Genomic DNA, 27,646 nt, shown 5'->3' with positions numbered 1-27,646 from the left:
GGGGTGTGACTCTTCACATCTGGTATCGATCCTTCTAGTCTTCTATGCATTGAAGTTTGTTTTTTTTCTTCACTCACTAAAATTTCAGAAACATCAAACCATTAATTAGTCTCCTACAACCTACTTTTCAATGTTCAGGCCCCTCCCCATTTTTAAAAAGTATTCTAAGGATTGGGTCCAAAGGGCCGAGCCCCTATTTTGGGTGATACATTCTTTATACCAGTTCCCAGCAGAGCCCCTGATTTAGCTCGTCCCCAGCAAGTTTGATCTGGAAGCTTCCTCTCTATTTGAGGTACTTTAACAGAGACAAATTCCAGGTATTTCAGGAATTGACTGGGGGCTGGGGGTGGGGGTTATTGCCAAGGCTCTTGCCCGTCAGAGTTCACAGTTGGCTTTCCGGTCTCACGCCCCCTTCTCAGGGGACTACATCCCCGGCACAGAGACCCACATGGCCCCAGAGGTGGTGATGGGCAAGCCCTGTGATGCCAAGGTGGACGTCTGGAGCAGCTGTTGCATGATGCTCCACATGCTCAACGGCTGCCACCCTTGGACCCAGTACTTCAGGGGGCCGCTCTGCCTCAAGGTCAGTGACAGCGCCTGGGATGGCTAGGAGGGGGAGCCAGCAGGGCCTCGGGACCCAGGCTGCAGGCTTGAAGTGACCCCCCATTTTGGCTGCTTTTCAGTGGCAGATGGGAACAGGAAGAGGCCTCATCATAAATGTGGGACCGTGACTAAAATACTTGCCACCCAAATCTACAGGCCCCAGGGGAGATCCTAAGGGAGGGATCTCCTTGAGCTCACGGCAGGTCAGGGCTCTCTTCCACTCATACCCTGGGCCACCTCCGCCTGCCTCCTGACAGGTTGAGCCTGGAGGTCCTGGGCACACCTTGCCACCTTGGCCGGTGTCTGCCTGGCCCCTTTCTTCCCTTTCCTTGGAAAAGTCCCATCCCTCTCCAGTGTTTGTGGCCGACCGCAGCACGGCAGGGCAGGGGAAAGTGGGGAAGAGAAGAACAGAAAGCTGGGTGCTGGGGAATGAGGGGGGACAGGCCACACGTGTCACCTTCTGACCCACAGATCGCCAGCGAGCCTCCACCTGTGAGGGAGATCCCACCCTCCTGTGCCCCGCTCACTGCCCAGGCCATCCAGGAGGGGCTGAGGAAAGAGCCTGGCCGCCGTGCGTCTGCAGTGGAACTGGGGAGAAAGGTCAGCCTGGCGCTGCAGCATGGTAAGAGCCCCCCACGGGCCGCAGGGGTGGGAGAGGCGACAGCGTGGTGCAGTGGTCAAGGGCAAGGTACTCGACCTCTCAGAGCCTTGGTGTCCCCATCTAGAGCATGGCGATGAAACCCACCGTGGGCTTTGTACTGTGCCTCGAAGCTCAGTCGATGGGGGACAGGGACTACAACATTAAAGGGGGGCTCAAGGGGCGCCTGGGTGGCTCCGTCCTTAAGCGTCTGCCTTCGACTCAGGTCATGATCCCAGGGTCCTGGGATCGAGCCCCGCATCGGGCTCCCTGCTCTGCGGGAAGCCTGCTTCTCCCTCTCCCACTCCCCCTGCTTGTGTTCCCTCTCTCGCTGTGTCTCTCTCTGTCAAATAAATAAATAAAATCGAAAATAAATAAATAAATAAAGGGGGGCTCAAGCTCATTAGTAATCAGCGAATGTGACATAAAGCCAGATAGCACTTACCAGCCACTAAGTGAGAAAAGGCAGAAAGTTAGTAACACTAAGTGGCAGGAGGATGTGGGGCAGCGGCCCTTAGCTCTGCCGGAGGGCAGCTCGCAGCGCCCGCAGACACCTGCACACCTGTGGGAGGGGCGTAGGGTGCAGTGGCGCGTCTCTTCCCGGAACAGCGGACGGGCCAAAGACGGGTGGTGCTGGCTGTGTCCCATGGAGCACCAGACGGCGGGGCAAGCAAGTCAGTGTTCGCAAGGCAGCCCGGCCAGCTTTTCAAACCATAGTGCCGGGTAGATGGACAGAGCGAGGCCTAGAACACGATGCCTTTTTTGTAAATTAAATATTGATAAATAAAAACAGCACACACGGGCGCCTGGGTGGCTCAGTTGGTTAAGCGACTGCCTTCGGCTCAGGTCATGATCCTGGAGTCCTGGGATCAAGTCCCACATCGGGCTCCCTGCTCGGCAGGGAGTCTGCTTCTCCCTCTGACCCTCCTCCCTCTCATGTTCTCTGTCTCTCATTCTCTCTCTCGCAAATAAATAAAATCTTAAAAAAATTAAAAAAAAAAAAAAGCACACACTTTGCAAAAATATGATCGAACCCCAAGTGCCACGTTGAACACTAGAACGTCACCAGGAGGTGAGCAGGGGAAAGGCAGTGGTTATGGGAGTCAGAGGGGAATAAATAAAACAGGAGAGAGACCTTGCATGCCCCCCCCAGACACAGATGAACTGACCCCACACTCCAGAGCAATGGCACCCTCGGGAAGCACTGACTGGGGGCGGGGGTAAGAGAGATGGCGGCGGGAGGTCAAGGAGGCCAGTTTACATGGGAACTCGAAGTTGCTATGACCTCAGGGCTGTTTTTAAATCTTCTCTTTACTAGCGACAGAATCTTTCCCTGGAGCCATTTCTGTCATTTTTAAATTTGCGATTGTTACCTAGAAGGAAGATGGAATAAACAGATATACCGTCGTGTTCCCATTGTAGAGGGCCATCTCCTGGAAGAGGCCTCCTCCAAGACCGCCCGGCGCCCTCCTAAATTGTGTCCCTTAGTGGGACAAGAGTCCTCCCTCACTGCTTGCTCCCAGCCCTCTGCTCAGCAAGGACCACGTGGCCTGGCCCAGAGGCTGGGGCCTGGTCCCCCTCACCGAGCGTGCTCTGTTTTGTAGTGGGCGGTCTGCGGAGCCCCTGGAGGGGAGAGTACAAAGAGCCAAGACAGCCGCCACCACACCCGGCCCAGGCACCGGCCAGCCAGGGCCACTCTCACCAGACCCTGCCTGTCCAGCCGAGGGAGCTCTCTCCTGGGGCCCCAGGACCCCAGCCAGCTGCGGACACAACAGGCGGGGCCCCTCAGCTCCAACCTCCACTACCCCCAGAGCCCCCAGAGCGGAACAAGTCTCCGAGCCTGAACTGGGGCAAAGAGGAGTGTGGGCCGTGGGAGCCATTGCCTCTGTCCTCCCTGGACGCGGCCCCTGCCAAGAACCCCGGCTCGGCTGAGCGGAAGGCAACCGTCCCCGAGCAGGAGCTGCAGCAGCTGGAAATAGGTACGGGCAGCCCCGGCCGGGGCTCCTGGGGCCCTGGGCACCTGCACACGGCCCGGCCGCTCCCGCTCTTTCACGGCCATCCTCTGCCTCTCTCTGCAGAACTGTTTCTGAACAGCCTGTCCCAGCCCTTCTCGCTGGAGGAGCAGGAGCAGATTCTCTCCTGCCTCAGCGTCGACAGCCTCTCTCTGTCGGACGACAGTGAGAAGGTAAGCTGGTGAGCGGGCTGTGTGCACGTGGTGGTAAAGGCGGGCTGATGGGAGTCACCCCTTCCTTTCGGAAGGGCTCCCCACCAGGGCGGGGGCTGGTAGCTTCTCAGGAGGAGGCAATCCGTCTTCAGCACACCTGGAAATTGGGGAAGGGTTTGGCTACTAGGGATAGTGGGAAGAAGATGTGGGCTTGGGGCCCCCTAGAAATATTCCTCACCTCAGCCCCCTGCTTAGCCCCAAAAGTGCCCAGGAGGGCCACACTCCAGCCCAGGACGGGAGCAGTTCCTCACCCCAGGGGAGGGCCCCGTGCCCCAAATCCAGCCAAGGCCAGAGATGGCCCCCTGAGCCCAGGGGCCTGAGTCGCACCCACTCTCATTTCAGAACCCATCAAAGGCGTCTCAGAGCTCGCGGGACACCCTGAGTTCCGGCGTGCATTCGTGGGGCAGCCAGGCAGAGGCTCACAGCTCCAGCTGGGACGTAGTGCTGGCCCGGGGCCGGCCCGCCGACACGCCGAGCTATTTCCACGGTACGGCCCAGCACTCGCCTGCTCAGCGGCCCCCATGGAACCTGATCCACCTGGAACTGGGGAGCCTGAGGCAGTCTAGGTCCCCCTTCCCCTGGTGGGGGGCCGGGGTGGCGGGGGAGGCACCTGGTGCCCAGACTGGAGCTACCTGGCCCTTAAGTCGGTTCAGAGCGAAGGCCCTGATTGCCCAAGAGCCCTCCCTGGTGGGGCGGTGAAGGACCATTGCCCCTTGTGGGCTGCTGATGGAGTTCCAGAAGGCCCCTCGCTTGGGGCACAGAGCAGTCTCTCCTGGCCTGGAGTCAAGAAATAATGTCTTCGGGAGGGAAAAGGAGGAACAAGATAAGAACTCAGCAACAAGTTTGCTGGGATCCTCCTCTGGGATTTCAGCTCCTAAGATGAGATGTTTTCCAACATGGCTGCATAGGTTGCATTGTGATTTTGATAGAACACGGGTTTCATCGGCTCACTGTTCCCTGGCTCTTCCCAGCGCCAGTTGACACATGGCCTCAAGCACCCATGGCCTGGCCGGCGGCCGCTCCAACTCAAACAGCGTGACAGCCTGAGTTGTGCACAAGCTAATTTAAGAGTCTCCGTTTCCACTTCCGTTCTGCTTTGTGTGCAAGTTGGAATACTAGTTCCCCAAAAGAGCCGACCTTAGCTTTTTGCGTCGTGTAAGCTGAATTCTAGGGGTTGACAGAAAATGACCGGGAAGAGCCAGCAGGTGTTTGCCATTAGGGCCACTCCAGCCTAAGCGTCATGTCAGCATCCTCACAGCTGTCCTGCGTCCCTCTGCATGGGGCTCCTTAGGGAGCCAGCGGCCACACCACTGACAGTCACCTCGCCTGCCTTCTAGGTGTGAAAATCCAGATACAGTCTCTCAATGGCGAACACCTGCACATCCGGGAGTTTCACCGGGTCAAGGTGGGGGACATCGCAACTGGCATCAGCAGCCAGGTAAGGGGGCAGGTACGCACTTACTTAGAGGCAGAGTCCCAGAAGCCAGTGTACCTGGCCCAGCCCTCCAGGAGGAAGGCTTCTCCTTCCTCAGGACCGACCCTTGGGCCAGGTGAGACTCTCCGAGTCCTCCAGGACTCAAGGCAAGAGTAGGCCTTCAGGACTGCCTGCTAGGCTGGAGGGAGACCTCAGCTTGGCACTTCTAGGCGGCCTCTGAGCCCCATGCCGCAGTCTCAGGCCCGCTGGTTTGCTCTGCCCCCAGATCCCGGCCGCGGCCTTCAGCTTGGTGACCAAGGATGGGCAGCCCGTGCGCTATGACATGGAGGTGCCGGACTCGGGCATCGACCTGCAGTGCACCCTGGCCCCTGACGGCAGCTTTGCCTGGAGCTGGAGGGTCAAGCATGGCCAGCTGGAGAACAGGCCCTGAGCCAGCCTTCCACCGCTGACTCCACTCTGCCAGAGGCGGCCTGCCTTCTCGGGGCTCGGTGCCACCCCTGGCACGCAGGCTCAGCCTGCTCCCAGGGGTCTGCCACCCCCTGGCTCAGTGGTGCGACTAGGGGCAGGCAGAATGCCTCCCAGGACGTCCCGTGTCCCGCCTGACCCCGCCGGGAGAGCACCCTGTGCCCACATGAGGAGGAGGAGGAGGAGGCAGGCAGGAGGCCTCTTCCCGTCCACGGGGAACGAACGAAAAGGGTCTTCTCTGCCCTGGTCCCCGCGAGCTGGCCTGACCTGTTTGGATCAGTGGCCCCTTGCTGGCCGGCGGGAGCATAGCTTCCAGCCTGGGTCAGGGAGGGTGGGCGAGTCCCTCGGCCTCTGAGCAGGTGGACGGGTGTCGAGTGTCTGAGGACCCACGCCCAGGTCCGGTACAGGAGCGGGGCAGCAGCTGTACCCACCCTTGGGTGAACGGGGAGCCCTCTGACCCCCTTGCGTGGCCATCGAAGCCCCTTTTCGATCTAGGAACTTTCCTGACAGAGTCAGGGAGGGAGCCACGCGTGACGCTGGGAAGTCTCCCTGGGAGTCCAGGGCACACCGTCAGGGCGTAGCAACACGGGTCTGGAGCTGGACTCAGCTTCCGCCAAGGACCACAGGTGTCTAAGGGAAATGGTTCTCAGTCCCCAAGCACGTGTCCCTTTGCTGCTGGCCACCAATCTTCCCCAGAGCAGCAGGCCCCGAGCCGCGGCTGCAGACCCAGAACGGCCCATGACTGCCTGGCCGTCAGCCCCCCCGTCTGTGGAAGGGAAGGGTGGCGGGAGCCGGCCCGACCGGAGCAGTCTGCGGCTGGGCTGTGATCCGGGTGCAAGAAAGCAGCGGGTGCAGGCGCTCCTGTCTCCCCCGGCCGCGACTTTAGGCATCGGGCACACCAGCTTCCTGAGACACAGCCCAGGCCTCACACTCACACTGGCCCTGCCCTGCCCCTCGCCTCAGGGGGCACTGCCAACCGCACTTTGCACTCTGATGACCTCAAAGCACTTTCATGGCTGCCCTCCGGGAGGGCAGGTCAGTGGTCCTGCATGCGCATAAGCAGGCCAGGAGATGGGGTGTGAAGGCATTCAAGTCTTGACCTGTCTCCACGCGCATGACCCCTCAAACCTCCGCATTTCTTTAAGATGAGCCCCCTCCCACCATACCCCATTGCCCCTTCTTCTTCGATGGGGGGGCTGATCAGGGCCCATGTAGCATTAATCAACTGTGAATCCTTGTGTGGGGGCCTGCTAGCCTCCTCTCGGAGATGAGGGGTGTCCCCCTGAGAGTCCTCCTCGGGAAGAGCTCATCCCGGTGTCTTGCCAAGGTGGCCTCTGTCCAGCTATCCACATCGAGCCATTCTGCTCCCCAGGGAGAGACACACCCACCCCCGGCCCCCAGCACGTGAAGAGGTGCAGCGTTGTACTGCAGAGGTCGGGTGGTACTCTTTGTAAGCAATAAAGTGTGGGGTGATGACAAATGTGTTAGGCCATGGCTGTCCCCACTCTCGCCTGCCTGCTTACAGAACCTCAGATCCTAACAGCTGCCTCCCTTTGCCTTCTTGGTGGGGTTTTCTCACAGCTGCCATTGATTTTGGGCAAGGACTGTTTCCACGCCTTGAGTGAGGTCACTTTTCCCACCAGCCCTCCCAGTGGGCGCTTCCAGTCCTACTTTTGGCCTATCCGTTCAGACCAGTTAAGCAAGATGCCCCACCCGGTGGCCATAGGGAAGTCCCTGGCCAAACACTGCAGGCTGAGGAGGAGAGGTCAATATGCCCCAGGCAGTGGCCTGATGTGGAGAGGTGGGGGCGCACCAGGAGCCCCGAACAAAGACTGCCCCACCTTCTCCTGTCCCTGAGGCCTGGCTTCCAGGGAACAGAACTGGGAGCAGGACTGAGTGAGCAGAGATGACTTTGCAGGAGTGGGTTCCTGGGCCTTTCCAGGACAGGGACCCACCTGAGAATGGATGCCACAGACACACAAGGGACGGGGGCCTTGTCCCATCTGGCTCCACACCCCCTGAAGCCTTGCTCAAGTAGCTATGTGTGTGTGCACGGGCACACATGCAGACTTTGGGGTACAGGCCGCAGGTTCAGCAGCTTCCTGGAGGGGTCCTGCACCCCAGAAAGGGGCAGGTGCAAAGGCCATCCAAGCTTACTGAAGGTGGCTCCCTCTGGGCCTGCGGGGAAGAGTGCTCAGGGTGGCGCAGTCTCCGGAGGACACCCCCCAACAGCCGCCCCGCCCACGCGCCGTGAATCCTGAGCATTTTTCCGCCTCCGTCCGTGGGGTCCGGGCAGGGACGTCACAGACGCGGCGACATCACAGGCGCAGTCGCCCCCAGCGTCTCCAGCGCCCCCCACAGCCCCCAGCCAAACAGCGCACTGGAGGCGGAGGGGCAGCAGCGACCAGCCCGCTCCCCGCCTCCCCGACAGAGCCTCGGTCAGCATGGGGGTGACAGGTGGGAGCGGGCTGGCGCGCGGCGGGGCGGGGCGCCAAGGGATGAGCGGGGCCGGGCGGGGCGGGGAAATCAGCCCGGGGCCCCTCCCCCTGCTCCCGAAGCCCGGGGCGCCTGGAAGGAAGGTCGACCCCAGCCGACCGTCGCCTCGCCCCGAGACTACCGCGCCCAGCCTGGGCCCTGCGCGGTGCACAAGCTTGTGCGCACAGGCCCGAATGCACACCTTGGAGTAAAGGCTGCAGATTCAGCCGACTCTTGGAGGGGTTCTGGGCACACGGAAGGAACAGCGGCCTTGTGCTCAGGAAACGACTCATGAATTGTCCCAAACTGCTAATAACCCCAAAATCCAGTTCAGTTATTCCTGGTTGATGCCTGGAGCCCTTGCAGAGAGAAGCGGTCGGCTTCCACAACTACTTCCTGAGCGCCTACTTTGTCCTTTGCGCTCTGCTCTGTAGCGATGGCCAAAGCTGTTTGCCCCTTAGGTTTCCACTGAAGTAGGGGCTTTCTTCTCGGGATCTTCTCTCCCAGGAGGACGTGGGCCAGCATTAAAAATATGCCAAGAACGAACAGCCAGAGAACAGCTTTTCCCTTCCCCAAACTCGTGGAGTAACAAACTGATGCAGATACCTTAAATCACTCCTGTGACCTTTGTTGTACCCCCTTCAACTCTTACTCTTGTGCTAGGCCCTGAGTCTGATGAGTTAACAAAAAATTAAAATGTGGATAGGACAGCTAAGTGTGTCACAGAGAAGATGATACTGGAGAGGTGGGTTAGCCTGTCAGGGATGAGTAGGATTTTGCCAGAAGAAAGACTTCCTGGGTATCTGAAATAGCAGGTGCAAAGGGACTGAGGCACAAAAGGGCCTGCTATGCTCTGGGGGAGCTTGGGCTTGGAGCAAAGAGGGAGCTAGATACCAGGAGATGCAACAAGAGGGCAGAAGCCGCTCTACAGTCTGGATGTGACCAGAGGCAGGTGTGATGCAGCAGGCTCACTCTGGAGTCATTATGTAGCCAAGTTGGAGGCAATTTGGTTGTAGTGGTCCAGCTAGATGCCTAAAAAGATTTCAAACAACACAGTGGTTAGCATCTTGGGGTTCGGAGCCAGTCAGTCCTGGGTTCCAGTCATGGCACTTCTCTTAACGGATGTGTGACCTGTGCGGTTTCCTCATCTGTGAGAGCAGAGTCGTGACCACTTGGGCATAGGGTGATGAAGAGGATGTAATGGGAAGCACTCAGTGTGGAGTGCCGGCAGATGCTCAGTCCTAGGTTTGTACTGATTTTGGTGTTGGGAGATGAAAAGTAGTGGGGGTGGAGAAAGGGACCTGCACAAGGTCAACATCAGAGGTAGGGAGGTCAGAAGCTGGGGAACTGAGAAGGGTCACAAGTAACCCAGGTTTCTAATTTGGGTGATAGAATGAAGGTTTATCAGGGAGGGGGAAATTACCAGGGTAGAGGGGGTGATCAAGACATGAGTGATTTGGAAGGAAGATGGATCAGACATGCAAACTCTGTTGGCTACACTAGAGTCTAGACATGGAGGGTGTGAACTTGAGGTGAAAAATGGAGGACAAGCCGCATGGTTTGGCGGGGTGTTCATTTCTTTGCACAGACTTTTGCTGAGCATCCACCTTGTAGACTCTGTGTGCAGGGGATCAGAGATTCAAAGTGGGAAGCCCACACAGTCTGCCCGCCTCGAATTAAGGGTCAGCAAGAGTCCTGTGCTCAGAGGTCTGCAGGGATTGGGCTGGGGCAACTGGAGGAGATGCCACAGGGTAGAATCCTGAAGGTCTCCAGGAAGAAGTAAGCACTGAGCATCATCACAATAGAAAACAAGGACATTTCAGAGATAGGAGACATCTAAGGCTCTGACAAGGGAGAGATCCCCTTAGGGATAAATGTGCAATCAGTGACTGGAGTTTGAGTCTAGAGCTCAGGAGAAGTGGGAATAGGAAATAGAGATTGGAGGATCTTCTATGGTCCCAGCCACAGGCTTGGAAACCCCAAGAGGGCAGAAACTGTGTGTTCATCACTGTGTCCCCTAGAACAATGCCTGGCCCTTAGCCAAGGGTTCAACATTAAATTTTATCAAAGAAATATATGCATATGATTAAATAGCTCTGAAGAGCTTCTTCAGTGATGAAAAGCATCTCCTATAGCACACCCCCAGTCTCACTCCTCAGAGCAGCCACACTGTTCCATTAGAACTATTTTTCTGCCTAATTACCTTCTTATCTTTCTACAAGCCCACGGACTCTTTCTTGGTTTATCAGTTTTAGACATTATCACCTTCCTGCTCTAATGGATCCACCCTCCCCCATCCTCCCAACATCATTTTTAGATCTGCTGATGCCTTTGTAAGTTTAATATACTTATGTCTTTGTTTTTCATCACTTTAGATAATATCTTTTGATACCACACATAGTAAGATGAAGTTTTTAGTGCCCCTACTCTTCCCTTCAGCTTTCTTCCCTCCCTCCCACCTCCCAACAATGCTAACTTGTATTTTTATTTTTTAAATATCAAGGTTGGTAACATTTACATTGTCCTATAGCCACAAATATATTTTCCAATTTTTATTTATATGTTGATTCTGAAAGTTGAAAACTGGACTGACATTATTGTGACTCATAACTACTGTTCACTGCAGAACCAAGAAATGTACCACAGTTACCTTTTCTTTCTCACACAGCTTTTTGTTTTTCCCGGAGTTTCTAGTTGCCTTTTCCTTATATTCTTTGGTTTTATCATAGTCTTAGTTTTCATCAACCTCTACATCTAATCAACTATTCTATCAGATTTTCTTTATTTCAGAAATCTACTGCCCAGAACGCTTCATCTTCTTGCCTCTATACAGTTAAAATCCTGGGACTTAGCTGCTTTCCTGAGGTGGACCGCTATTTCCTTCCTGACTCTCTTGTTTTACACCTTTATTTTGTTTTAGCACATCCTCAAATAACTTCCTTAAAAAAAGAGGAAGTAAATTTCCTGAGTCCTTCCATGTCTGAAATGATAGTTTGGCTGGATATAAACCTACAGGTTAAAAAACATTTTCCTCAGAATTTTAAAGGCAGCCATTGTTGCTAACACTGCTGCCAGTATAATCGATTCCCCTCCCCTTGTAGGTGACTGGTTTTTCCACTTTAGAAGCATTTAAGAATTCTTTGTTCCTGGTGCAATGAACTTTTACAGCAAGGTTATTTTGACATCTGTAGTGCGGGGCTTTCGGTGAACACTTTTAAGCCAATGACATCATCATTCAGCTCATGAAAATTTTTCTCATTCCTTTTCCGTGTTCTAGATCCCCTTTCTATAGGCCAGAACTGGACTGCCTCTTGATCATTTTCTCTCACATTGTCTTGATATTTTGGTTCTGCTTTCTGGGAGGATTTTCGTTTTATTTTCCAAGCCTTTTTGCCAAAAGTTCTTTCTTTTCTTAATTTTTTTTTTAAAGATTTTATTTATTTACTTCAGAGGGAGAGAATGAGAGAGAGCACATGAGAGGGGGGAGGGGCAGAGGGAGAAGCAGACTCTCTGCCGAGCAGGGAGCCTGATGCGGGACTCGATCCTGGGACTCCAGGATCATGACCTGAGCCGAAGGCAGTCGCTTAACCAACTGAGCCACCCAGGCGCCCTCTTTTCTTAATTTTTTAAAGAGCATCCTGTTCTTGCTTTTTGGATGCAATATATAGTTGAATATCTACATCTCGGAATCTCAAGATTTTAGAGTATTTTTAAAGCTCCTTTCTGTTTCCCAAATAACCTCTGGTATTCTAGAGTCATCTTTTCTCTTGGTCTGTAAACTGCAGGTGGGTAGTTTCCTCAAATGTCTAGTCATGCTAGGCTATTCATGTTTAAGAGTGAAATCATAAAAAGCTGACTGGGAATCTGTGACTGCAGGACTGATTCCCTGGCAGATGTCACTTTAGGATGATCAGGCAGGAAATATATCTCTGTCTGGTTCAAGAAGATCAACAAAATTGACAAATCTCTAGCCAAACTGAACAGGACAAAAAGAAAAAAAGACAAAAATTACCAATATGAGAAATGGAAGAGGTGGCATCACTACAGAATCTACAGATATGAAAAGGATAATAAAGAATATTATGAACACCTTATGCCAATAAATTTGCCAACTTAGATAAAATGGACAAGGAAACTCCAGGCCCAGGTTCACATGCTTCACCTGGGAATTCTGCCAAACATAAGGAAGAAATTATACCAATTTTATGCAAACTCAGAAAACTGAAGAGAGAATACTTCCCAACTCATTCTATGAGGCCAACATTATTCTAATATCAAAACCTGACAAAGACAATGTAAGAAAATTATACACCAATACACTTTATGAACCTCATGTAAGATTTCTTTCAAAAAGTTAGCAAATCAAATTCAACAATGTGTAAAATGATAATACATTATGACCAGATGAGATTTATCTCAGGGATGTAAGATTGATTTTAACATTCAAAAATTAATTTATTTCACCATAAAGAGAATATAAGAGAATTGTTAACAGAATAATATATAACATTGTTCATGTTATACATAACATATAATATATTAACAGAATATAAAAAAAAAAAAACAGGGGCACCTGGCTGGCTCAGTCGGAAGAGCATACGACTCTTGATCTCAGGGTCATGAGTTCTAGCCCCACGTTGGGTGTAGAGATTACTAAAAAATAAAAGAATATAAAAGAAAAGCAATATAATCATCTCAACTAATGCAGAAAAAGCATCAGACAAAATCTAACATCTCTTCCTAACTAAAAACTAAGCGAACTAAGGGGCACCTGGGTGGCTCAGTTGGTTAAGTGTCCGACTCGATTTCAGCTCAGGTTATGATCTCAGGGTTGTGGGATCGAGCACCATGTTGGGCTCCACACTGAGCGTGGAGTCTGCTTAGGATTCTCTCCCTCCTTCTGTCCCTCCCCCACCTTGTGCATATACATGTGCTCTCTCTCTAAAAAAATAATCTGTAAAAACTGAGTGAACTAGGAAAGTAACTTTCCTCAACGTGATAAAGGTCATCGATGAGGAAAAACTACAGCTAACATCATACTTAATGGTGAAATACTGAATGCTTCCTCCCTGAGGTCAGGAACAAAGCAAGGATGTCTACTCTCAATTCTATTCAGCATTGTATTGAACATTGTTCTCAGTAAAGCGGAAAAAGGAAATAAGAGACATCCAGTTTGGAAAGGAAGAAGTAAAACTGTCTTGAGTCACACACATACTTTTTTAAAATAGTTTAAGTAATCTCTACACCCAACATGGGGCTTGAACCCCACGACCCCAAGATCAAGAGTCACGTGCTCTACCGACTGAGTCATCCAGGCGCCCCTAGTCACACCATCATTGTTTATGTAGAGAACCTTATGGAATCTACAAACAAAACAAAACAAAACAAAAAACTAGAATTGATAGGATTTTAGGATGGTTACAGGATATACATTTCTATACACTAGCAACCAGCAGTTGGAAATTGAAATTATTTCACATATTATAGAATGTCACCTGAAAAAAAAAAAAAAAAAGAATGTCACCTGAATCCCTAATAGAACATTCCCAAGTTGGGCACAGAGGTCCCAAGTTGAGTCAAACTCAGACTTTTGCTTCCAACCCCCATGCCCCTATGAGGTTCACACCATAACACTTTCTCTTCCTAGCCACACCCTGTCGCTGTTCATGGAAGGGTTTAGGCTGTGGGTGTTGATTAGATTGTCTAGGGAGATTTTGCAAAGCAAGCAAAGGAAGGCTCTGAGGCAAGAGGCCTGGATAAAAGCAGCACTGGGGTAACTGGAGTTGGAAATGAAGAGAGACATGAAGGAAGCCAACGGAACATGGCAGTCAAGTTGGTGGAAGATTCCAGAGACCACCAAGCTAGCTCTTGGGAGCCTGTCCATGGTGGTGCCCTCCTAGCCCGGCCATGTGGCTGATCCAAGATGCCCAGGCCCAAGAGGAACATGGATGTGCCCAAATCCCAGATGCAGAAACAGCCTCTACATCTCTAGAAAGAGGCCATGGCACACTCTGGTCCTTTGGATATAATCCTGGGAGCAATTCTTAGCCAGAGCCAAGGCCATCATTTCCTGCCACACTCTAGGTTCAGGGGGATCTGGCTTTCCCACTGCCATGATGGCTCCACCATCAATCCCCATCTACGACCCTGGGGAACAGAGAATGGGACAGCCTGGTGCCCCTACCGCCCAGAGGATGAAAAAGAAGCTTCTTCAGTAAAAGATACAAGCTTCCAGGGAGGTGACTGGGGCGGGAAAACCTTCCCCAAGGCGTTGCTCAGTCCCTTCTGCAGAAGGTGATGGGAACTCTGCTGTCAGCATCCCCGCAGATCAAATGCCTGGGTGGGTGACCCAGGACGTGAGGGAGTGAGAAGCCTGGAGGAGAGGAGGTGCTTCAGGGCAGGAGGGGCCAGGATTAGGGTGAGTGCCAGATCTGAAGCCTGGCCAGAGAAGAGTGGAGAAAGGGGGCAGAGGAGCAGGAATGGAAGGTTCTCTAGGGGTCCCAACACAGTTACAGACCCCTGGGTAGGATAGCATGCAGGAGAGGGGAGTTAAGGGTTTTTCTTTAGTCAAACCTGCATTCAGTTCCTGATGTCGGCAACCATCAGCTGAGGGACCTTGGGCAAATGAATTTTTTCTCATTTTTTGTGTTGAATCAATGAGATAAAGCACAGAAAGCACCCAACATGATGCCTGGCCTAGTAGCACTCAGTAAATTGCAGTGAAGCCTGTTAGCATCCATCCCTGTGGAGGATGGTGATGGATTGGGGAGAGCCAAAGGAAAGGCAAATTCGAGCATGGAGGGGAGCAGATATGGAGCACAGAGCTGGTGACACTGGAGAGAGGAGGGAGCCGAGGGGCAGGACGGGAGAGGGGAGGGTGAATGAGCTGAGATACAGGACAGGGAGGGAGGGAGGGGGTAGCTGGAGCAGCACCACCTGCCGGGGCTCCAGAACCCTCCACGGATGTCCCCATCTGCAGCTCCCCTGCCCTCACCTCCTTCTCCCTGCCAGGTGCCAATGGATTTCCCTGCTGTGGCAAGGAGTCAGTGGACATTGTGGAGACACAGTGAGAGCCAGTTCCCCATCCTCCAGGACCACCAACCCTTACCCCCTGCCACCACTGCCAAGTTCTCATACACCCCCCAACCCGGGATCTCCCTCCATTTTGCTTCTTTCCAAAATCTCCCCAAGGGCAGTGTTGTGGGCGGGGTGGGGGGAAGGATTCCTACCACCCGCCTTCTACTTCTTTTTTTTTTTTTTTTTTAAGATTTTATTTATTTATTTGAGAGAGAGCACATGAGAGGGGGGAGGGTCAGAGGGAGAAGCAGACTCCCTGCCGAGCAGGGAGCCCGATGCGGGACTCGATCCCGGGACTCCAGGATCATGACCTAAGCCGAAGGCAGTCGCTTAACCAACTGAGCCACCCAGGCGCCCCACCCGCCTTCTACTTCTACCTCCAGCCCCTGACATTAGTGAAGGACTGAGGGGTGGCGGGGTACACTCAGAGACATGAATGGGAACTGAGCCCTTCTAGCTGCCTTGCTCTGGCACAGAGCGACCGAGGTGGGGGCGGGGGCAGATGCCTGAGGAAGGACAGGGAGTCGCAGTGGCTGAGCACTGAGGGTAAGGGCCCAGATGGCAGCAAAGTGCCAACAAGAACTGACAGGACCCTCCACACACACCCCTGCCTTTCAGATCTGCCAAGCTGGGGTTGGGCAGGTCAGGAGGAGGGATTTTGCCCTGGGCTTCTCCCTCTGTGGGGAGCCAACTTCTGGGCACTGGTTCTCCAAGTGAGCTGCATTGGCTCATTGATTAGAATGAAGAATCCTGGGCCTTACCTCCAACTAACTGGATCCCTCTTTGGGGTAGGGGGCAACTTGGCAAGCTCTCCAGGCACCTCCTAAACTCACTAAAGATTGAAAATGCTGCTCCAGAATTCTTGGTGGATGCAGGGACAGCGAGGGGAGTGGATTGGCCGGGGGCGTCTTGCCGGCCCCTGTACAAGGGAGGGAATCTTGAGGCCCCAGAGACCTCCATTCCCCCTGAAAGCCACCCCACCCACTCCCTGGAGGCCTTTCATCCATTCTGTCCCCTTTTGTCATAGGAGTGGCCTAAGCCAACACCAGCTGGTACCAGAGGAAGATGAGATCGAGGTAACAGTGGGCAGGGGCACCTCTTCGGGGGAGGTGGTAGGTAAGGGGCAGGATTCCTTAAGGCCTGTCTTCCTTAAATCCTTGACAATCCTGGGAGCCTGCACCCGGCCAGTGCTGGGGTGCTCATGGACACCCATGCTCACCCCCGCCTCACACTGCCTCCCTGCCCCCAGCAGGTCTCTGCCAAGAGGCAAGAGGAGGGGACAAAGGCAGGAGAGTGGGATGGAGAATTGGCCCCAGAAGGACCTCAGGGGCCAGGGGCCTCCTCAGCGTCAGTTGAAACTTTCCAGCTGAAGAAAGAATTGCTAGAACTGGAGCCCCCACACAAAGTGGACCTGGTCCTGGAGCCAGAACTGGAGCTGGAGGTGGAGTCCGAGCCCAAGGACCCTGAGCAACTGGAGTCTAGGACAGAGTCCCTCCAGCCCCCCACGCAGCAGGACGTCAGCCAGTGGAGTGTGAGGTCAAATTCTAGCTACCTGAGTTCGGTAGAGGAGGACCAGGCGTCCACCAACCATCGCTCTATCTGCGTGCAGACCTCTAAGCACCTCTTCTGGGCAGACAAACATATCCAGGCCTCAGAGCACAGCCTGGAGCGGGGGATCAACATGCAGAGTGGCAAGAACACAGGTAAGACCACTAGCTGTCAGGACCAGCAGTCTGACCCCAAGGACACCATGTGCTCCAAGAAGCAGCTCCAGAACCCCAGTGCCCAGCCAGCTCCGCCCACCACCAACTCCCAGCAGCCCCCAAACCCCCACCCATCCTCCTCCAGTCTCTCACCAGGCATCGGCCTGGCAGATCTGGTCAACCTTGCCTCTTCCTTGGCCGTGGCCTCCTCCAGCAAGATGGACTTGCCCAACTTGGAGCATATGATCAAAGCTCCACCTCAGAAGGTCGAGGCACCTTCTACAGATCCCGATATCCAGCTGGCCATGGACCAGCCAGAGAAGGAAAAGCTCATTAAGGACTTGCTAGAGAAACCACTTAAAGCCGAGGAGTCACAGAAAGCTTGGAAGCAGGAAGACAAGAACTTCTTCCACCCTTACCCCGGCTTCAGCAAGCCGGGGATCAAGAGGGCCAGCTTTGAAGGAGAAGTGAAGCTTCTCCAGCAACAGGCCAGGTCCCCTCCACCTAAAGGAGTCGTGAAAGGGTAAGTGAGGCTGGCCCACAGCTTCCCGAAGAGGGGGTGTGCTTAGGATGTGTGGGTGGGCCCACTCCTCACACAGCTGGGTAGGAGTGGGGAAATGGAATGAGGGCCTGGGTAGGGGATGGGGTGGGCTGTGATGTCTCAACCTCAGTGACCTCATAAAGACTGCTGGAAACAAGGTTCCTGTGGACTGAGGCACAGTGCCAAGGCCAGGGCTGGAGGAGGCCTGGGGACCATGGAGGGTGAGCACTTCTGGGCCCCAGCAAGGACCTGGGTTCGACATGGGAAGGGCCATTCTAGCATTAGGACGCTTGGTCACCCAGAGGGCAGATGGCCTCACCCTCATGGGAAAAGCTCAGCCTCGCATCTGCCCCGCTGAGAATTTGATGGCCCTGGGCCCAGGACGCTTCCATGGAGCCGAATGTGAGGGAACAGGGTTCTCCAGCACCCCTTGCTTCCTGATGATGAATGGACACAACAGGCGGCCAGCTGTCCATCAGCATGCAGCAGGAAGAGGCCCTCTTCCCCCCCGCCCCGGGGCCCTCCCCGCAGAGGCCTCTGGGCTCACCCCTCTCCCCGACCCTGCCACGGGGGCCCAAGTGACACTCTCTCTTTTGCGTTGCAGCTCGGTGCCGAGAACCGGGAAAGGGAGTCCATTATTGCTGAAAATCCATTTTAAGATGTCGTCCCCCACTTCCCCAGAGAAATGACTAGACAAAACCAGTAAAGCCTCCAGTGCTGGCCCCCGGCTCAGACTTTTTGTGCAAACGCTCCCAGACTAGCGAACTCACCTGGCTGTGGAGTCCCGGTCTTGATTTTTTAGGGATGCCAGCCCCATGGTTTTTTTCTTTCAAGACTTTATTTAAATTCTAGTTAGTTAACACATCGTGTAGTACTCGTTTCCACACACCCCCATTTTTGAGCTGCCCCCGCCTGTCCCAGAGGGCTCTGCCAGCCCTATTTGGCCCCTCCTCACTCCCCAGGGGTCCTTCCACGTCGCTCCCACCTTCCAGACCTCTCAGCCAGCGGCAGAGACTCATGAGCCGTCTTGGGGAGGCCTTGGTGCCCTCTCTGAGGCTTCGGGTGTCTTAGGTCATGAAGTGGGGCTTCCTCTTGGCCTGAAGCCAGGAACATGTTGGGATCTTCTTAGGAGAGGACCTCCTGGGGTGGGCTGGCCAGGTGAGGAGGCAAGGCTGAAAGGAATTCTTCCTGCTTCTGTCCACAGCGAGGGCCTGGCATGGGGAAGGGACGGTGTCCAGGGGCTCAAAGGAGGGGAAGAAAGATGCCAAAGGACTGCCCCTCCAGGGGCCACAGCCTTGAGCTGGAAGTATCTCAGAATGTAGGCGCGAGTATGTCATGGTGTACTTTGCCGAGCAACCCAGACTCACACGCGCGCACACACACCATCCGCTGACTCGTACATCACACAGGCACGCGCGGACATCCACCCACAGACAGTGCCACATGGGCCGTGTGCACAAGCACACATCAACACACAGGCCTGCGAGCCAGACACATGCACTAAACACGCGCACGAATGCACAAGCCTCCCCACGACGTTGGGCAATGAGGGAAAGCTCTGGAAGAGGAGAGCTCACTGCAAAGGAGGGAAGGAAGTTCAGAATGTGGGTGAGAACACGGGCGGGAAAAGGGAAGTCGGGGAGAAAGGGAAGCGAGAGGCAGAGCCATCGCTTGGGCCCTGGTCAGCCTCCAGCCCCACCAGCACCAAGGCTCCCCATCAGGTGAAAGCCCAGCCTTGCAGATCCTCAGGAGCCTGCCCTGCCTTGAGAGGGGGCCGAGGAGGGAAGTGCCCAGGGCCTAGGAGGGTGGGATTAGGAAGGGGTGAACACTTGGGAATGGGCCAGGGCCAGAGTCGGGGGCAGAGGGAAATGGAGGACAGGAGACTGGAAAGAGGAAGGAGAAGGAGGTGCAGAGGTGAGTATCTGGGAAGAGGCTGGGGTGTCGGGGTGCTTCTTCCTGGAGTATTTTGTGAACTGTGGTTTGCAAGTTTGCATGGTTTGGAAGAGGAGGTCCTTCCCTCCCAGGGGACCTGGGGGAAGGTGGGGGTGGGCCACAGCCCCACCTTGGGCTGGACCCCTCCTTCCCATGCCCTGACTTCGGGACTCTAAGGCCTGCTTCTCCCTGGGCCTCTGCCAGCCTGTGTGAGCTTCTGGAGTGGAGTCACAAATTCGGATACCTTAAGGGGAGCAGAAACTCAAAAGAGTAAAGCCGCAGGTCCCCCCCCCGCCCCCCGCAAACAGAAGCAGGCCTGTGGCAAGGGACAGAGTGCCCTCCTGCCAAAAGCTGCTGAAGTCCACCCCAAAGCCAGCCTCAGAGCCCGTGACTCTGCCTTTCAGGCAGCCGAAGACAGAAGACCAAGAGATCCCCGTCGTCGGCACAGGGAACGTTCAGGTAACCAGGGCTAGTGAAGGGTCTGCTGCTACTGCCCGAAGAATCCCCTGGATGGGGGACCATAGGTGCAGGCTGGTGTGGGGGTCCTGGGAGAAGGTAGAGCTGAGCCTGCTCCCCCACAGGGCCTGGTCTCAGCCCCCCTCCCCCGCCTCACCCCGGAGAGTCTGAGCACTCGGGTGGACAGGGCCCCCAGCCCTGTCTTCTCCCTGCTTCCAAGGCCTCCACGGCAGCCTGGAAGACTGCCCGCACGGGACCCAGGAGAGCAGCGGCGCTGCGATGTGCAGAAGGGGAGTCCTCGGCAGCCCACTGCCCCGCTGCCCCAGAGGGAGCCAGCATCCGTCAAGGCCATAGGGGCTGAGCAGGGCTCCCGAAGGCCCAGGGAGTTCAAGCGCCTTGCAGCTGCCAGCTCAGTGCAGTCAGGCTCCAGGTCTCAGAGGTAAGGGCAGGGACGGGAGACCAGGCCAGAGGCGCGGGGTTTGGGGTAAGGCCTGCCTGGCCCTGGCATCTCTGTGCAGCAGGTGCAAAGTCCTTTCCACCCTCTTCCTCCTGAAGCAGCTCTGCGGACGAGAATCTGCTGCCCCTGACAGCCCGGCTGCTGGCGGGTGAGGGCCCCGGGCTGGGAGCGGGGGAGGAGGAGAGGAACGGCACAGGGCCACCTCCCCAGAGACTGGGGTCATTGTGAGAAGTTGGTGATCGTATTGTAACTGTCCCCAATGGCAGTCTAAGTGGCTAATCTTTACAGTTCCAGGGCTCACTGATATGCGTGTGTGTGTGTGTGTGTGTGTGTATGTGAGAGAGAGAGAGAGAGAGAGAGAGAGAGAGAGGGATGGATGGATGGATGGATGGATGGATGGATGGATGGACAGAACACATGAAAGATGAAAGAGGAAGGGAGGAAGGAAATTGGGAGAGAGGATGGGGAAAAATAATCTGAGTTCCCCGCCCCCCCTGGAATCTGGGGCTGTTGGGTCTACATTTGAGGGCCCCAAAGCCACGGTACCCCTCAGAGCACTGCAGCTCCAGAGCCCGAGTCCAGAGCCCAACACTGCCCAGTCTACTGGTGGTGGGACCTTGGACATTAAGTGTTGAATGTCTTTTCATACAAACATGTCCAAACATGAGACTTGAATGGGGACTTGACAAGTGCCAACACACAGTAGCCAGTGGTGTTCTTTCAATGTCATAATGCCCCAGCAGTGGGAGTGACCCAAGTCTTCAGGACCGTTCTGAGCTAGAGTGGGCGGATCTCCGGGCCCCTGTGTGTGGTTCACCTTGCTGCCTGCCTCCCTCCCTGCCCGCAGCCTTCCAGGAGATCTTCAAACTGTTCAGCTCCGGCCCGACAGGCACTGTGGACATGCGCAGCATGAAAGCCGCCCTGCGCAATGTGGGCATCCAGCTGAGCCCACAGGAGATGTGTGAGGCTCTGCAGCAGGCAGACTTGGATGGTGGGTGCTCCCATCCCTGGCCTCTTGTCCTCCCTCACTTCTAGCCCTGGACAATGTCTCCTTTGCCCACAGAATCCCCGGCCTGGTCCTATTTTAAAGTTCCCTCTTCCAGGAATCCTGCTCTGATCAACACACCTATCCCGTAGCCCCTAAAAATTTTTGCTGTGTTAATCCTCATCCTGATTTGGGGATCCCCGAGGGCAAGGGCTATTTCTCCCCCATTCCACTGGGGTTGACATTTGGCTGGAGGGGAGACTGGATTCTCTAATGTCTGGAAGGAGATGCAAAGACACCCCTAAAGCATATGCAGGGTGGGCCTTCTGCAGGGGAGGCCCCCACAGCACCCCCTCCTCTCTCTCTTCCCAGGTGATGGAACTGTAAGCTTCAAAGACTTCCTGGGTGTCCTTACTGACAGCCACCGCCTGGCTCAGTGCCTGGGTGAGGGGCAAGGCTGGTGGGGTGGGAACGGCCAAGACTAGGGGAGGCTCCTCCTCACACTCCCCCATGATCTCTGCCCCCAGGCCAGGTGAGGAACAGCCGGTTCTGTGACCCCCAGGGCCTGCAAACCCTGTTCTTAGAGATGCTGTTCAAGTTGATGAGCCAAGGCTTCTTGCCCTGCAAGGTGGTGCAGGAAGTGATGAGGTAGGCCCATGTCCCCAGCTTCAGGACCCAGGATGGGGGAGCAGATGCTGCCCCGTGCAGGGATCCCCTGAGGGAGACGGAAGCCCTGAATTCTGGGGCAGTTTCCTGTGGCTTCCTGTCCTGTGAGATGGAGAGGATTGGGGGAGGCGGTGTCTGACGAGGCACCCCCCACCTGTCCCCTCAAGCTACTACACCAAGAAGCAGCGGGCTCTGCGGCTGAACCCGGGCTGGAGGGGCCGCCCCCGCGGCCACACTGTCACCGTGCGCACTCACGCCGGCCTCACCTTCTTCTGCCAGGCCGCGCGCCTCAGCGGCCTCTCCGGCGCCGAGCTGGAGCGCTCGCTGCACAGACTGCACAAAGCGGGTGCGCCCCGGGCCAGGCGGGGACCCGCCGAGAGGGGACCCTCCCTCGGGACCTGCTGTCAGGACTAGCCTCTCCTTTTCCTCCTCCCCCCACCCCCCGCCCCGCCGCTTTCCCCGGGCCAGGTCCGCGCAGCCCCTACTCTCAGATACCTAACTTGGCGGGGCGGACGCCCCCAGAAGACCGGATGCGGCCCCGAGCCCCGCGCCCCGACGTCCGACTTCCCAAGTCCTGCCACTCCAGCCGCCACAAGCTCGCGCCCACCCGGAGGTCTCTCAGCCCGGGTGAGAGCAGAGGGAGAGGGCGGGGTTGGGGCGGGGCTGGGGCGGGGCGGGGGGGGGGCTGGGGCGGGGCAGGCGAAGAGCGGGAGCCGGACTCCCGGAAACCGGGAGGAGGCCGGCGAAGTAATCTGGGATCACGCAGGGCTTAACCAAGGCTAGGACGGAGCCTAAGAAAAAGGGGCAGGTACCCAGATAGGAGGCGGAAATGGGGCGGGGCGGGTAGAAAGGAGGACTGAGGTGGGGCTAATCCAGAGTCTCTAAACGGGAGCTGCCGGCTTGATCCTCCGCACGCCCCCTCTGCCCTCCCACAGAGTTCGTGGGCCAGCCACTAGACTATCTGCGCCCCGCGAAGATGACTCCCTCCCCCCCAACTCTAGTGCAGAAGCAGCCCTTCTCCCCTTCGCCAGCCTGTGTGCAGAAACCTGCTATGAAAAAGTAAAGCGTTTGCGGAGCAAAACGGGCTGCGTGTGGTGGGGCGGGGCACAGAGCGGACGCGGATCTTTTGCAAACATCTTTATTAATCTTCTATAAAAATAAGGTCCATGGAGAGTTCCCGGAGCTGGGGGTGGAGCGCGAGGTTGCACTTTATAAGTTACAGGCCAGGCTCCAGCTGAGGCTAAGTATGGCTATTAGGGGGAGAGGGGTGCTGCAAGCAGCATTTGGGGGAGGGGCCGGCGATGCTGTCCCCCCCCACGCCCCCGCGCCCGACCACTTGAGGTGGGACCATCTCGGAGAACGGCGGCAGCAGCAGAGGGGGCTGCCCGGCCCAGCCGAGCTGAGGACCACCTTCCTTGAGCCCCTGAGCCCCGGCTTGCCACCACCCCCCCAACTCCCCACTGAGTCCATCTGCCAGAAAGAGCGGTTACAGCGAGAGGTCCGAGGTGACCTGCATGGGGGGTCCCGGGGGGCGCCGACGAGCACTTCTGCGGCCTGTGTCTGCACGGATGTAGGGCTGGTTCCGCAGATCTGGCAGCCAAGAGGAGAGACGCTTACCTTCTGAAGTCTGCCCCGGGGCTAGGAGTCTGCCTCCCCATTGTAGGGACCCAGGTGGTGTGCATGTGGGAAGGGACCTATGTTTACCAGACCCCGCTCAAGCACACCCCAGCCATGCATGGCCCAAGGGAGGGTAGCATGATCCAGTCCCCCGAGGGGCCCCCAGGGTTGTGGGCAGCTTCTGGGATCACAGGCCAGGCTACCCAGGTACCTGGGGGCTAGAGAGGGATCTCTTCTCCCAGGCTGGCCTCACAGAGGAGCCTGGACGTCCGCTTGCCAGTGCGGGCCGTGAAGGGCACCGTCTTGAGCACTGAGGGTTGGGAGGGAGGAGGGGGGAGAGAAAGGAAAAAAGACAGAAAAAGTAGCAAGAAGCAGTGAGACAGCCAGACCCCTAGGGTGTGGAGAGGGGGGAGGACAGCATTAGAAGGACGGAGAGAGGATAGGACAGGCCCAGCCAAAGCCTCACCTGTGATGATATCTTCAATGGCCCCGTCGCGGTCACTCTCATAGATAAGTGGCTCCTTCTGCTGCTTCCGCTTCAGCTCGGAGATGAGGTCCATCTGCTGCCTCCGGGCCTTGGGTGGTGATGGGGGGGTAGAGCATGGAAGGTGAGTAGCTCAACTCCAGGATCCCCTCTCCCCAGGCCACCAGACCCTAGAACATCTGTCTGCCTGGTCCCCCACAGCAGGCTGGAGCAGGAGGAAGCCCTTCCCATCCCAGGCTGCTGGGGCACCGTCCTCACCTTGGGCAGGGTCTGTTCACAGAAATGAGGGTACGGAAGAGGGCCAGATCTTTGGGATGAGGATCCCTGCAAAGTGCCAAGCTCAGGCGCAGCTGCCTACCTTGGGTGCTGGGGCTTCTTCTTTGCCGGGGGCGTCGGCACCTGCCTCCTGGGTTACTGCCTCCTTCTTCCACTGTTCCACCTCCTGTTCAGCTTTCTGGGGGGCCAAGGTGGGTCTCCGTGAGGGGAGTCTTATCCTACCCGCAGACAGAAGCGTCCCCCACCCTCCGCACTGCCCAGGTGGAGAGGCCAAAATGCCCCACAGGGGTCCCAGCCTGCCCACCAGACACACATACCTTGTAGGCCTTGATGAAGCGGCTAAAGAGGGAAAAGAACATGGAGGGGGACGTGGTCTTGGGGTTCTCTCCGAAGTACTCCACCACGGACTCGTAGGCCTCCTGTGGGCACAGCCTGTCAGCCCCACCAGCACGACCCCTAGGAGCTCCATGTGCCTTTAAGACACTGGCCACTTCATCTCTGCTCCTCCAGGCAGGTGAGCCCTGCCTGCCCCGCCCACACCGCCCTGCCCCGCCCACACCGCTCTGCCTGCCCCGCCCACACCGGCATGAGCAGCTGGACAGTATCCGCAAAGTTGCCCAGGAAGGTGAGCGTGGCCATGCGCTCGGGCAGGCGCGGGATGCGGCTGAAGCGGAGCATGAAGCGGTCCTCCTCCGACAGCTCCTCCATGGGTCGCTGCTCCTGCTCGAAGCGGGCGATCAGGCTACGCTCGTACTCCGTGGGCAGGAAGCGGGTCAGCAGCTCCAGGAAGTCCAGGCCAAGGGCCTGTAGGTCGTACCTGGTGGAAGGTGGGGTAGTTATCGCTCTATACCCACCAGTTCTCGAGGGCAGGACTATACCCCCACCCCACTACCTCGATTGAATAAATGAACTTCAGTATTTGCTCTTTGCCAATAGCTTCAGGGACCAAGAGGTAGGAGTCAGGAAAGTTGGGAGCTGGGAAGCCAGAGGTCCCTATCATACATCAGTGCCAGAGGCCCAGCTGTAAATGCCTGGGCCTGAGTGCCCACAGCTGGGCAAGGAGGCAGGGAGGAAACGGGAATGTCTCAGTATGGGCGTGGACTCACACTATGGCCTCAGTTTTCTTGGCCTGAAAATGGGAACAAGGTTCCCAGCCCTACTCCCTGACCAAGGTTAGCATGAAGCTTGATGGGCTCTGCCCCGTAGTTGGGACTCTTTTACCAGATGCCTGATGACCCTGGCCTAGTAGAGGGGCTGGGCTACTCACAAGTACAGGGCAGAGGTACTCACGTCTCAATGGCCTGGCAGATGCGGTCAGCCCCCAGGTTGCCCTTGCGCAAGGTGATCGCCAGGTTCTTGGCCCGGTTGGCCTCGATGAGGGTGGCCTTGCTGGGGGCCTTCTGGGCTGCCTTACCCTTGAGAGCACTGAGGTCCAGGCTGGGACCTTGGGACTTAGTCTTGAACTGCTCCTCAAAGTCACTCATGTCTAGCTCCTGAGGGCACAGGGAGAGGAGGTGGGGCTGGGCGGGCTGGGGTCTGATATATTCCTGGCTGAACCAGCTATCCAGCTCTGACCACACCACCAGCAGAGAAACAAACCAGTAACCCGGCTTGACCACAAGCCCTGATGGGGGATACAGGGGAAGTACAGAGAGCATCGAGGAGGAAGAGCAGTACCCAACACTGGGGACCCAGACTCCAAGCCCTTACAGCTGAAGGAAAAGCTGAATTGGCCGGGGGTAAAAAGGGGAAAGGGAAGGGCATTCCAGGCAGAAGGAACAGCATGAGCAATGGCCTGGAGGCAAGAGAACACATTCCTTTTGGAAAACTAAAAGTAGAATTAGAAGGGCTGGAGGTGCCTGGGTGTCTCCGTTGGTTGAGCATCTGACTCTTGATTTTGGCTCAGGTCATGATCTCATGGTTGTGAGACTGAGCCCCACATTGGGCTCCTCGCTGAGCTTGGAGTTTGCTTGGGACTCTCTCCCCCTCTCCCTCTGCCCCACCCCTGCACTCCCCCCTACTCCCTCTTTAAAAAAAAAAAAAAAAAAAGAGGGCGCCTGGGTGGCTCAGTTGGTAAGCGACTGCCTTCGGCTCAGGTCATGATCCTGGAGTGTCGGGATCAAGTCCTGCATCAGGCTCCCTGCTCAGCGGGGGGTCTGCTTCTCCCTCTGACCCTCTTCCCTCTCGTGCTCTCTCTCATTCTCTCTCTCAAATAAATAAAATCTTTAAAAAAAAAAAAAAAAGAGTTGAAACCCTGGTTGCCTGTGGGGGTGGTGGGAAAGAAGCTTAAAAGGAGGAGAGGCCAGACCAGAGGCCAGATGTGCCCTCTACAATGAGTGAGGGGAAAGCCTCCAGGGGAGTCAGGACATACTGCCTATCAGGTACACTAATCCATGTATCTTAACAATCCACACAGTTTAACACCCATCCCTGGGCCTCCATGCCCTCATCCATACAATGGGGTGAAGGAGATGCCCTAGCATGATCCAGGCAAGTCCCCTCTCCCCTGGCGCCCACACTGGAAGCAAGACAGGGCCACACTCACCTGCAGCACCTTCTCGTCATTGAGCTCAGTGAAGACAGTGCCCGTGATCTGGTTGGGTTTCAGGGCTACCCAGTTTAAGAGTGGCATTCTGAACTTGGTCTGTATGGGTTTCTTGGCCTTCACTCCTGGGACAGGGAGAGAGTGGTGAGCACTGGGGAGGTGAGGGTGGGGTCGTTGGCGGGACCCAGGGCCCAGAGAGGCCTGACAGGACAGGCAGAAGGAAATAGGAGGCCCCCGTACACAAGGTCCTGGAGGACACTGAGGTCGGGGCACCTCCATATCTGCCCCCAGCCCTGGGCGGTCCACTCACCTGGGCCCATCTCAGGGCCGGACCCTCCAGAGGGACCCCCTGGAGGCGGCGGAGGCACGGGTCCATCTGTGCCGGGAGGCGGCGGTGGGGGCGGGGGTGGGGGCGGCAAGTCTCCCGGCAGCGGCGGCGGGGGCGGGGGCTCGGAGCTGCCAGGGAGGGGTGAGGACGGTGGGGGTGCCGAAGGCGGGGCTTCCTGCTGGTCGGGGAGGCCGGGAAGTGGAGGTGGTGGAGGCGGCGGTGGGGGTGCTGCTCCGGGAGCCGGCTCTGCCGCAGGTGGGAGTTCTGAGCCGAGAGAGAACCGAGAACCCAAGACGGGAAGAAGGAGGTGGGTATCAAGTTCTGGACCTAGTTGCTCTGGCCTCTGCCTCTCCTCCCTACGCATGCGCACTGGGTCCCCGTCTACCCTCCCGCAACCACCTGAGCCACGCCCACAACCCCGAACCCACGTCTCCCCACTCTCCTTCCAGACCCCGATTCCCCCACGCCCACCGCACCCAGCCTGAAGCTCCTGCGCACCTGGGCTGGGTGAGCCGGTGGGCACTCCGGGGGGAGTCGGGGCGTCACTGCCGCTCGGAGTTGCCACAGCGACCGGAAGGATCTCGATGGAGACAGCATCCCCTGGCCCCCGCACGATACGGATTAACCCCTTCTCCTGCAGCTCCTCCACCTTCAGCTCGAGCGCCGAGGGCCGCGCCGCCGGGACGGAGGTAGGCACTTTCTCAGGCTCAGGAGGACGCCTGGAGGCGCCCATGGGGGTC

At 56.4% G+C, this 27,646-nt stretch overlaps 4 protein-coding genes across 4 annotated transcripts in view; 3 read left to right on the top strand and 1 right to left on the bottom strand.

The window, feature by feature from the left end:
* MAP3K14 (mitogen-activated protein kinase kinase kinase 14) overlaps positions 1-6,827 on the top strand; it is a 43,707-nt gene extending 36,880 nt beyond the window's left edge. The window contains exons 10-16 of the mRNA XM_021681604.1: positions 420-583; positions 1,075-1,225; positions 2,845-3,219; positions 3,319-3,425; positions 3,807-3,951; positions 4,802-4,902; positions 5,165-6,827. Coding sequence (XP_021537279.1) covers positions 420-583; positions 1,075-1,225; positions 2,845-3,219; positions 3,319-3,425; positions 3,807-3,951; positions 4,802-4,902; positions 5,165-5,329 — 1,208 coding nt within the window. The 3' untranslated portion in view covers positions 5,330-6,827. The remainder of the gene's footprint in view (positions 1-419; positions 584-1,074; positions 1,226-2,844; positions 3,220-3,318; positions 3,426-3,806; positions 3,952-4,801; positions 4,903-5,164) is intronic.
* Positions 6,828-7,808: 981 nt separating this feature from the next.
* SPATA32 (spermatogenesis associated 32) lies at positions 7,809-17,146 on the top strand. The gene is made up of 4 exons (XM_021681728.1): positions 7,809-7,821; positions 14,851-14,905; positions 15,944-16,028; positions 16,166-17,146. The coding sequence occupies exons 1-4, from the start codon at positions 7,809-7,811 to the stop codon at positions 17,144-17,146; spliced, it is 1,134 nt and encodes a 377-aa protein (XP_021537403.1).
* A 2,681-nt stretch (positions 17,147-19,827) lies between these two features.
* Positions 19,828-22,237, top strand: LOC110573260 (EF-hand calcium-binding domain-containing protein 3-like; the record flags this gene model as incomplete). The annotated part of the gene is made up of 8 exons (XM_021681729.1): positions 19,828-19,889; positions 19,931-19,987; positions 20,107-20,153; positions 20,853-20,996; positions 21,363-21,434; positions 21,518-21,638; positions 21,824-22,002; positions 22,125-22,237. Coding segments are annotated over exons 1-8 (795 nt in total), but the record flags the coding sequence as incomplete, so codon positions are not given.
* A 1,254-nt stretch (positions 22,238-23,491) lies between these two features.
* Positions 23,492-27,646, bottom strand: part of FMNL1 (formin like 1) — a 21,978-nt gene continuing 17,823 nt past the window's right edge. The window contains exons 14-22 of the mRNA XM_044921592.1: positions 27,405-27,646; positions 26,889-27,170; positions 26,579-26,703; positions 25,324-25,526; positions 24,616-24,850; positions 24,351-24,452; positions 24,117-24,211; positions 23,740-23,861; positions 23,492-23,583 (exon numbers count right to left, since the gene is read on the bottom strand). Coding sequence (XP_044777527.1) covers positions 23,492-23,583; positions 23,740-23,861; positions 24,117-24,211; positions 24,351-24,452; positions 24,616-24,850; positions 25,324-25,526; positions 26,579-26,703; positions 26,889-27,170; positions 27,405-27,646 — 1,498 coding nt within the window. The remainder of the gene's footprint in view (positions 23,584-23,739; positions 23,862-24,116; positions 24,212-24,350; positions 24,453-24,615; positions 24,851-25,323; positions 25,527-26,578; positions 26,704-26,888; positions 27,171-27,404) is intronic.

Source organism: Neomonachus schauinslandi, chromosome 15 (assembly GCF_002201575.2).
Source record: "Neomonachus schauinslandi chromosome 15, ASM220157v2, whole genome shotgun sequence".
Classification (NCBI taxonomy): Eukaryota; Metazoa; Chordata; class Mammalia; order Carnivora; family Phocidae; genus Neomonachus; species Neomonachus schauinslandi.
Note: the sequence above shows the minus strand (reverse complement) of the source record. Positions and strands in the feature narration are given on the sequence as shown.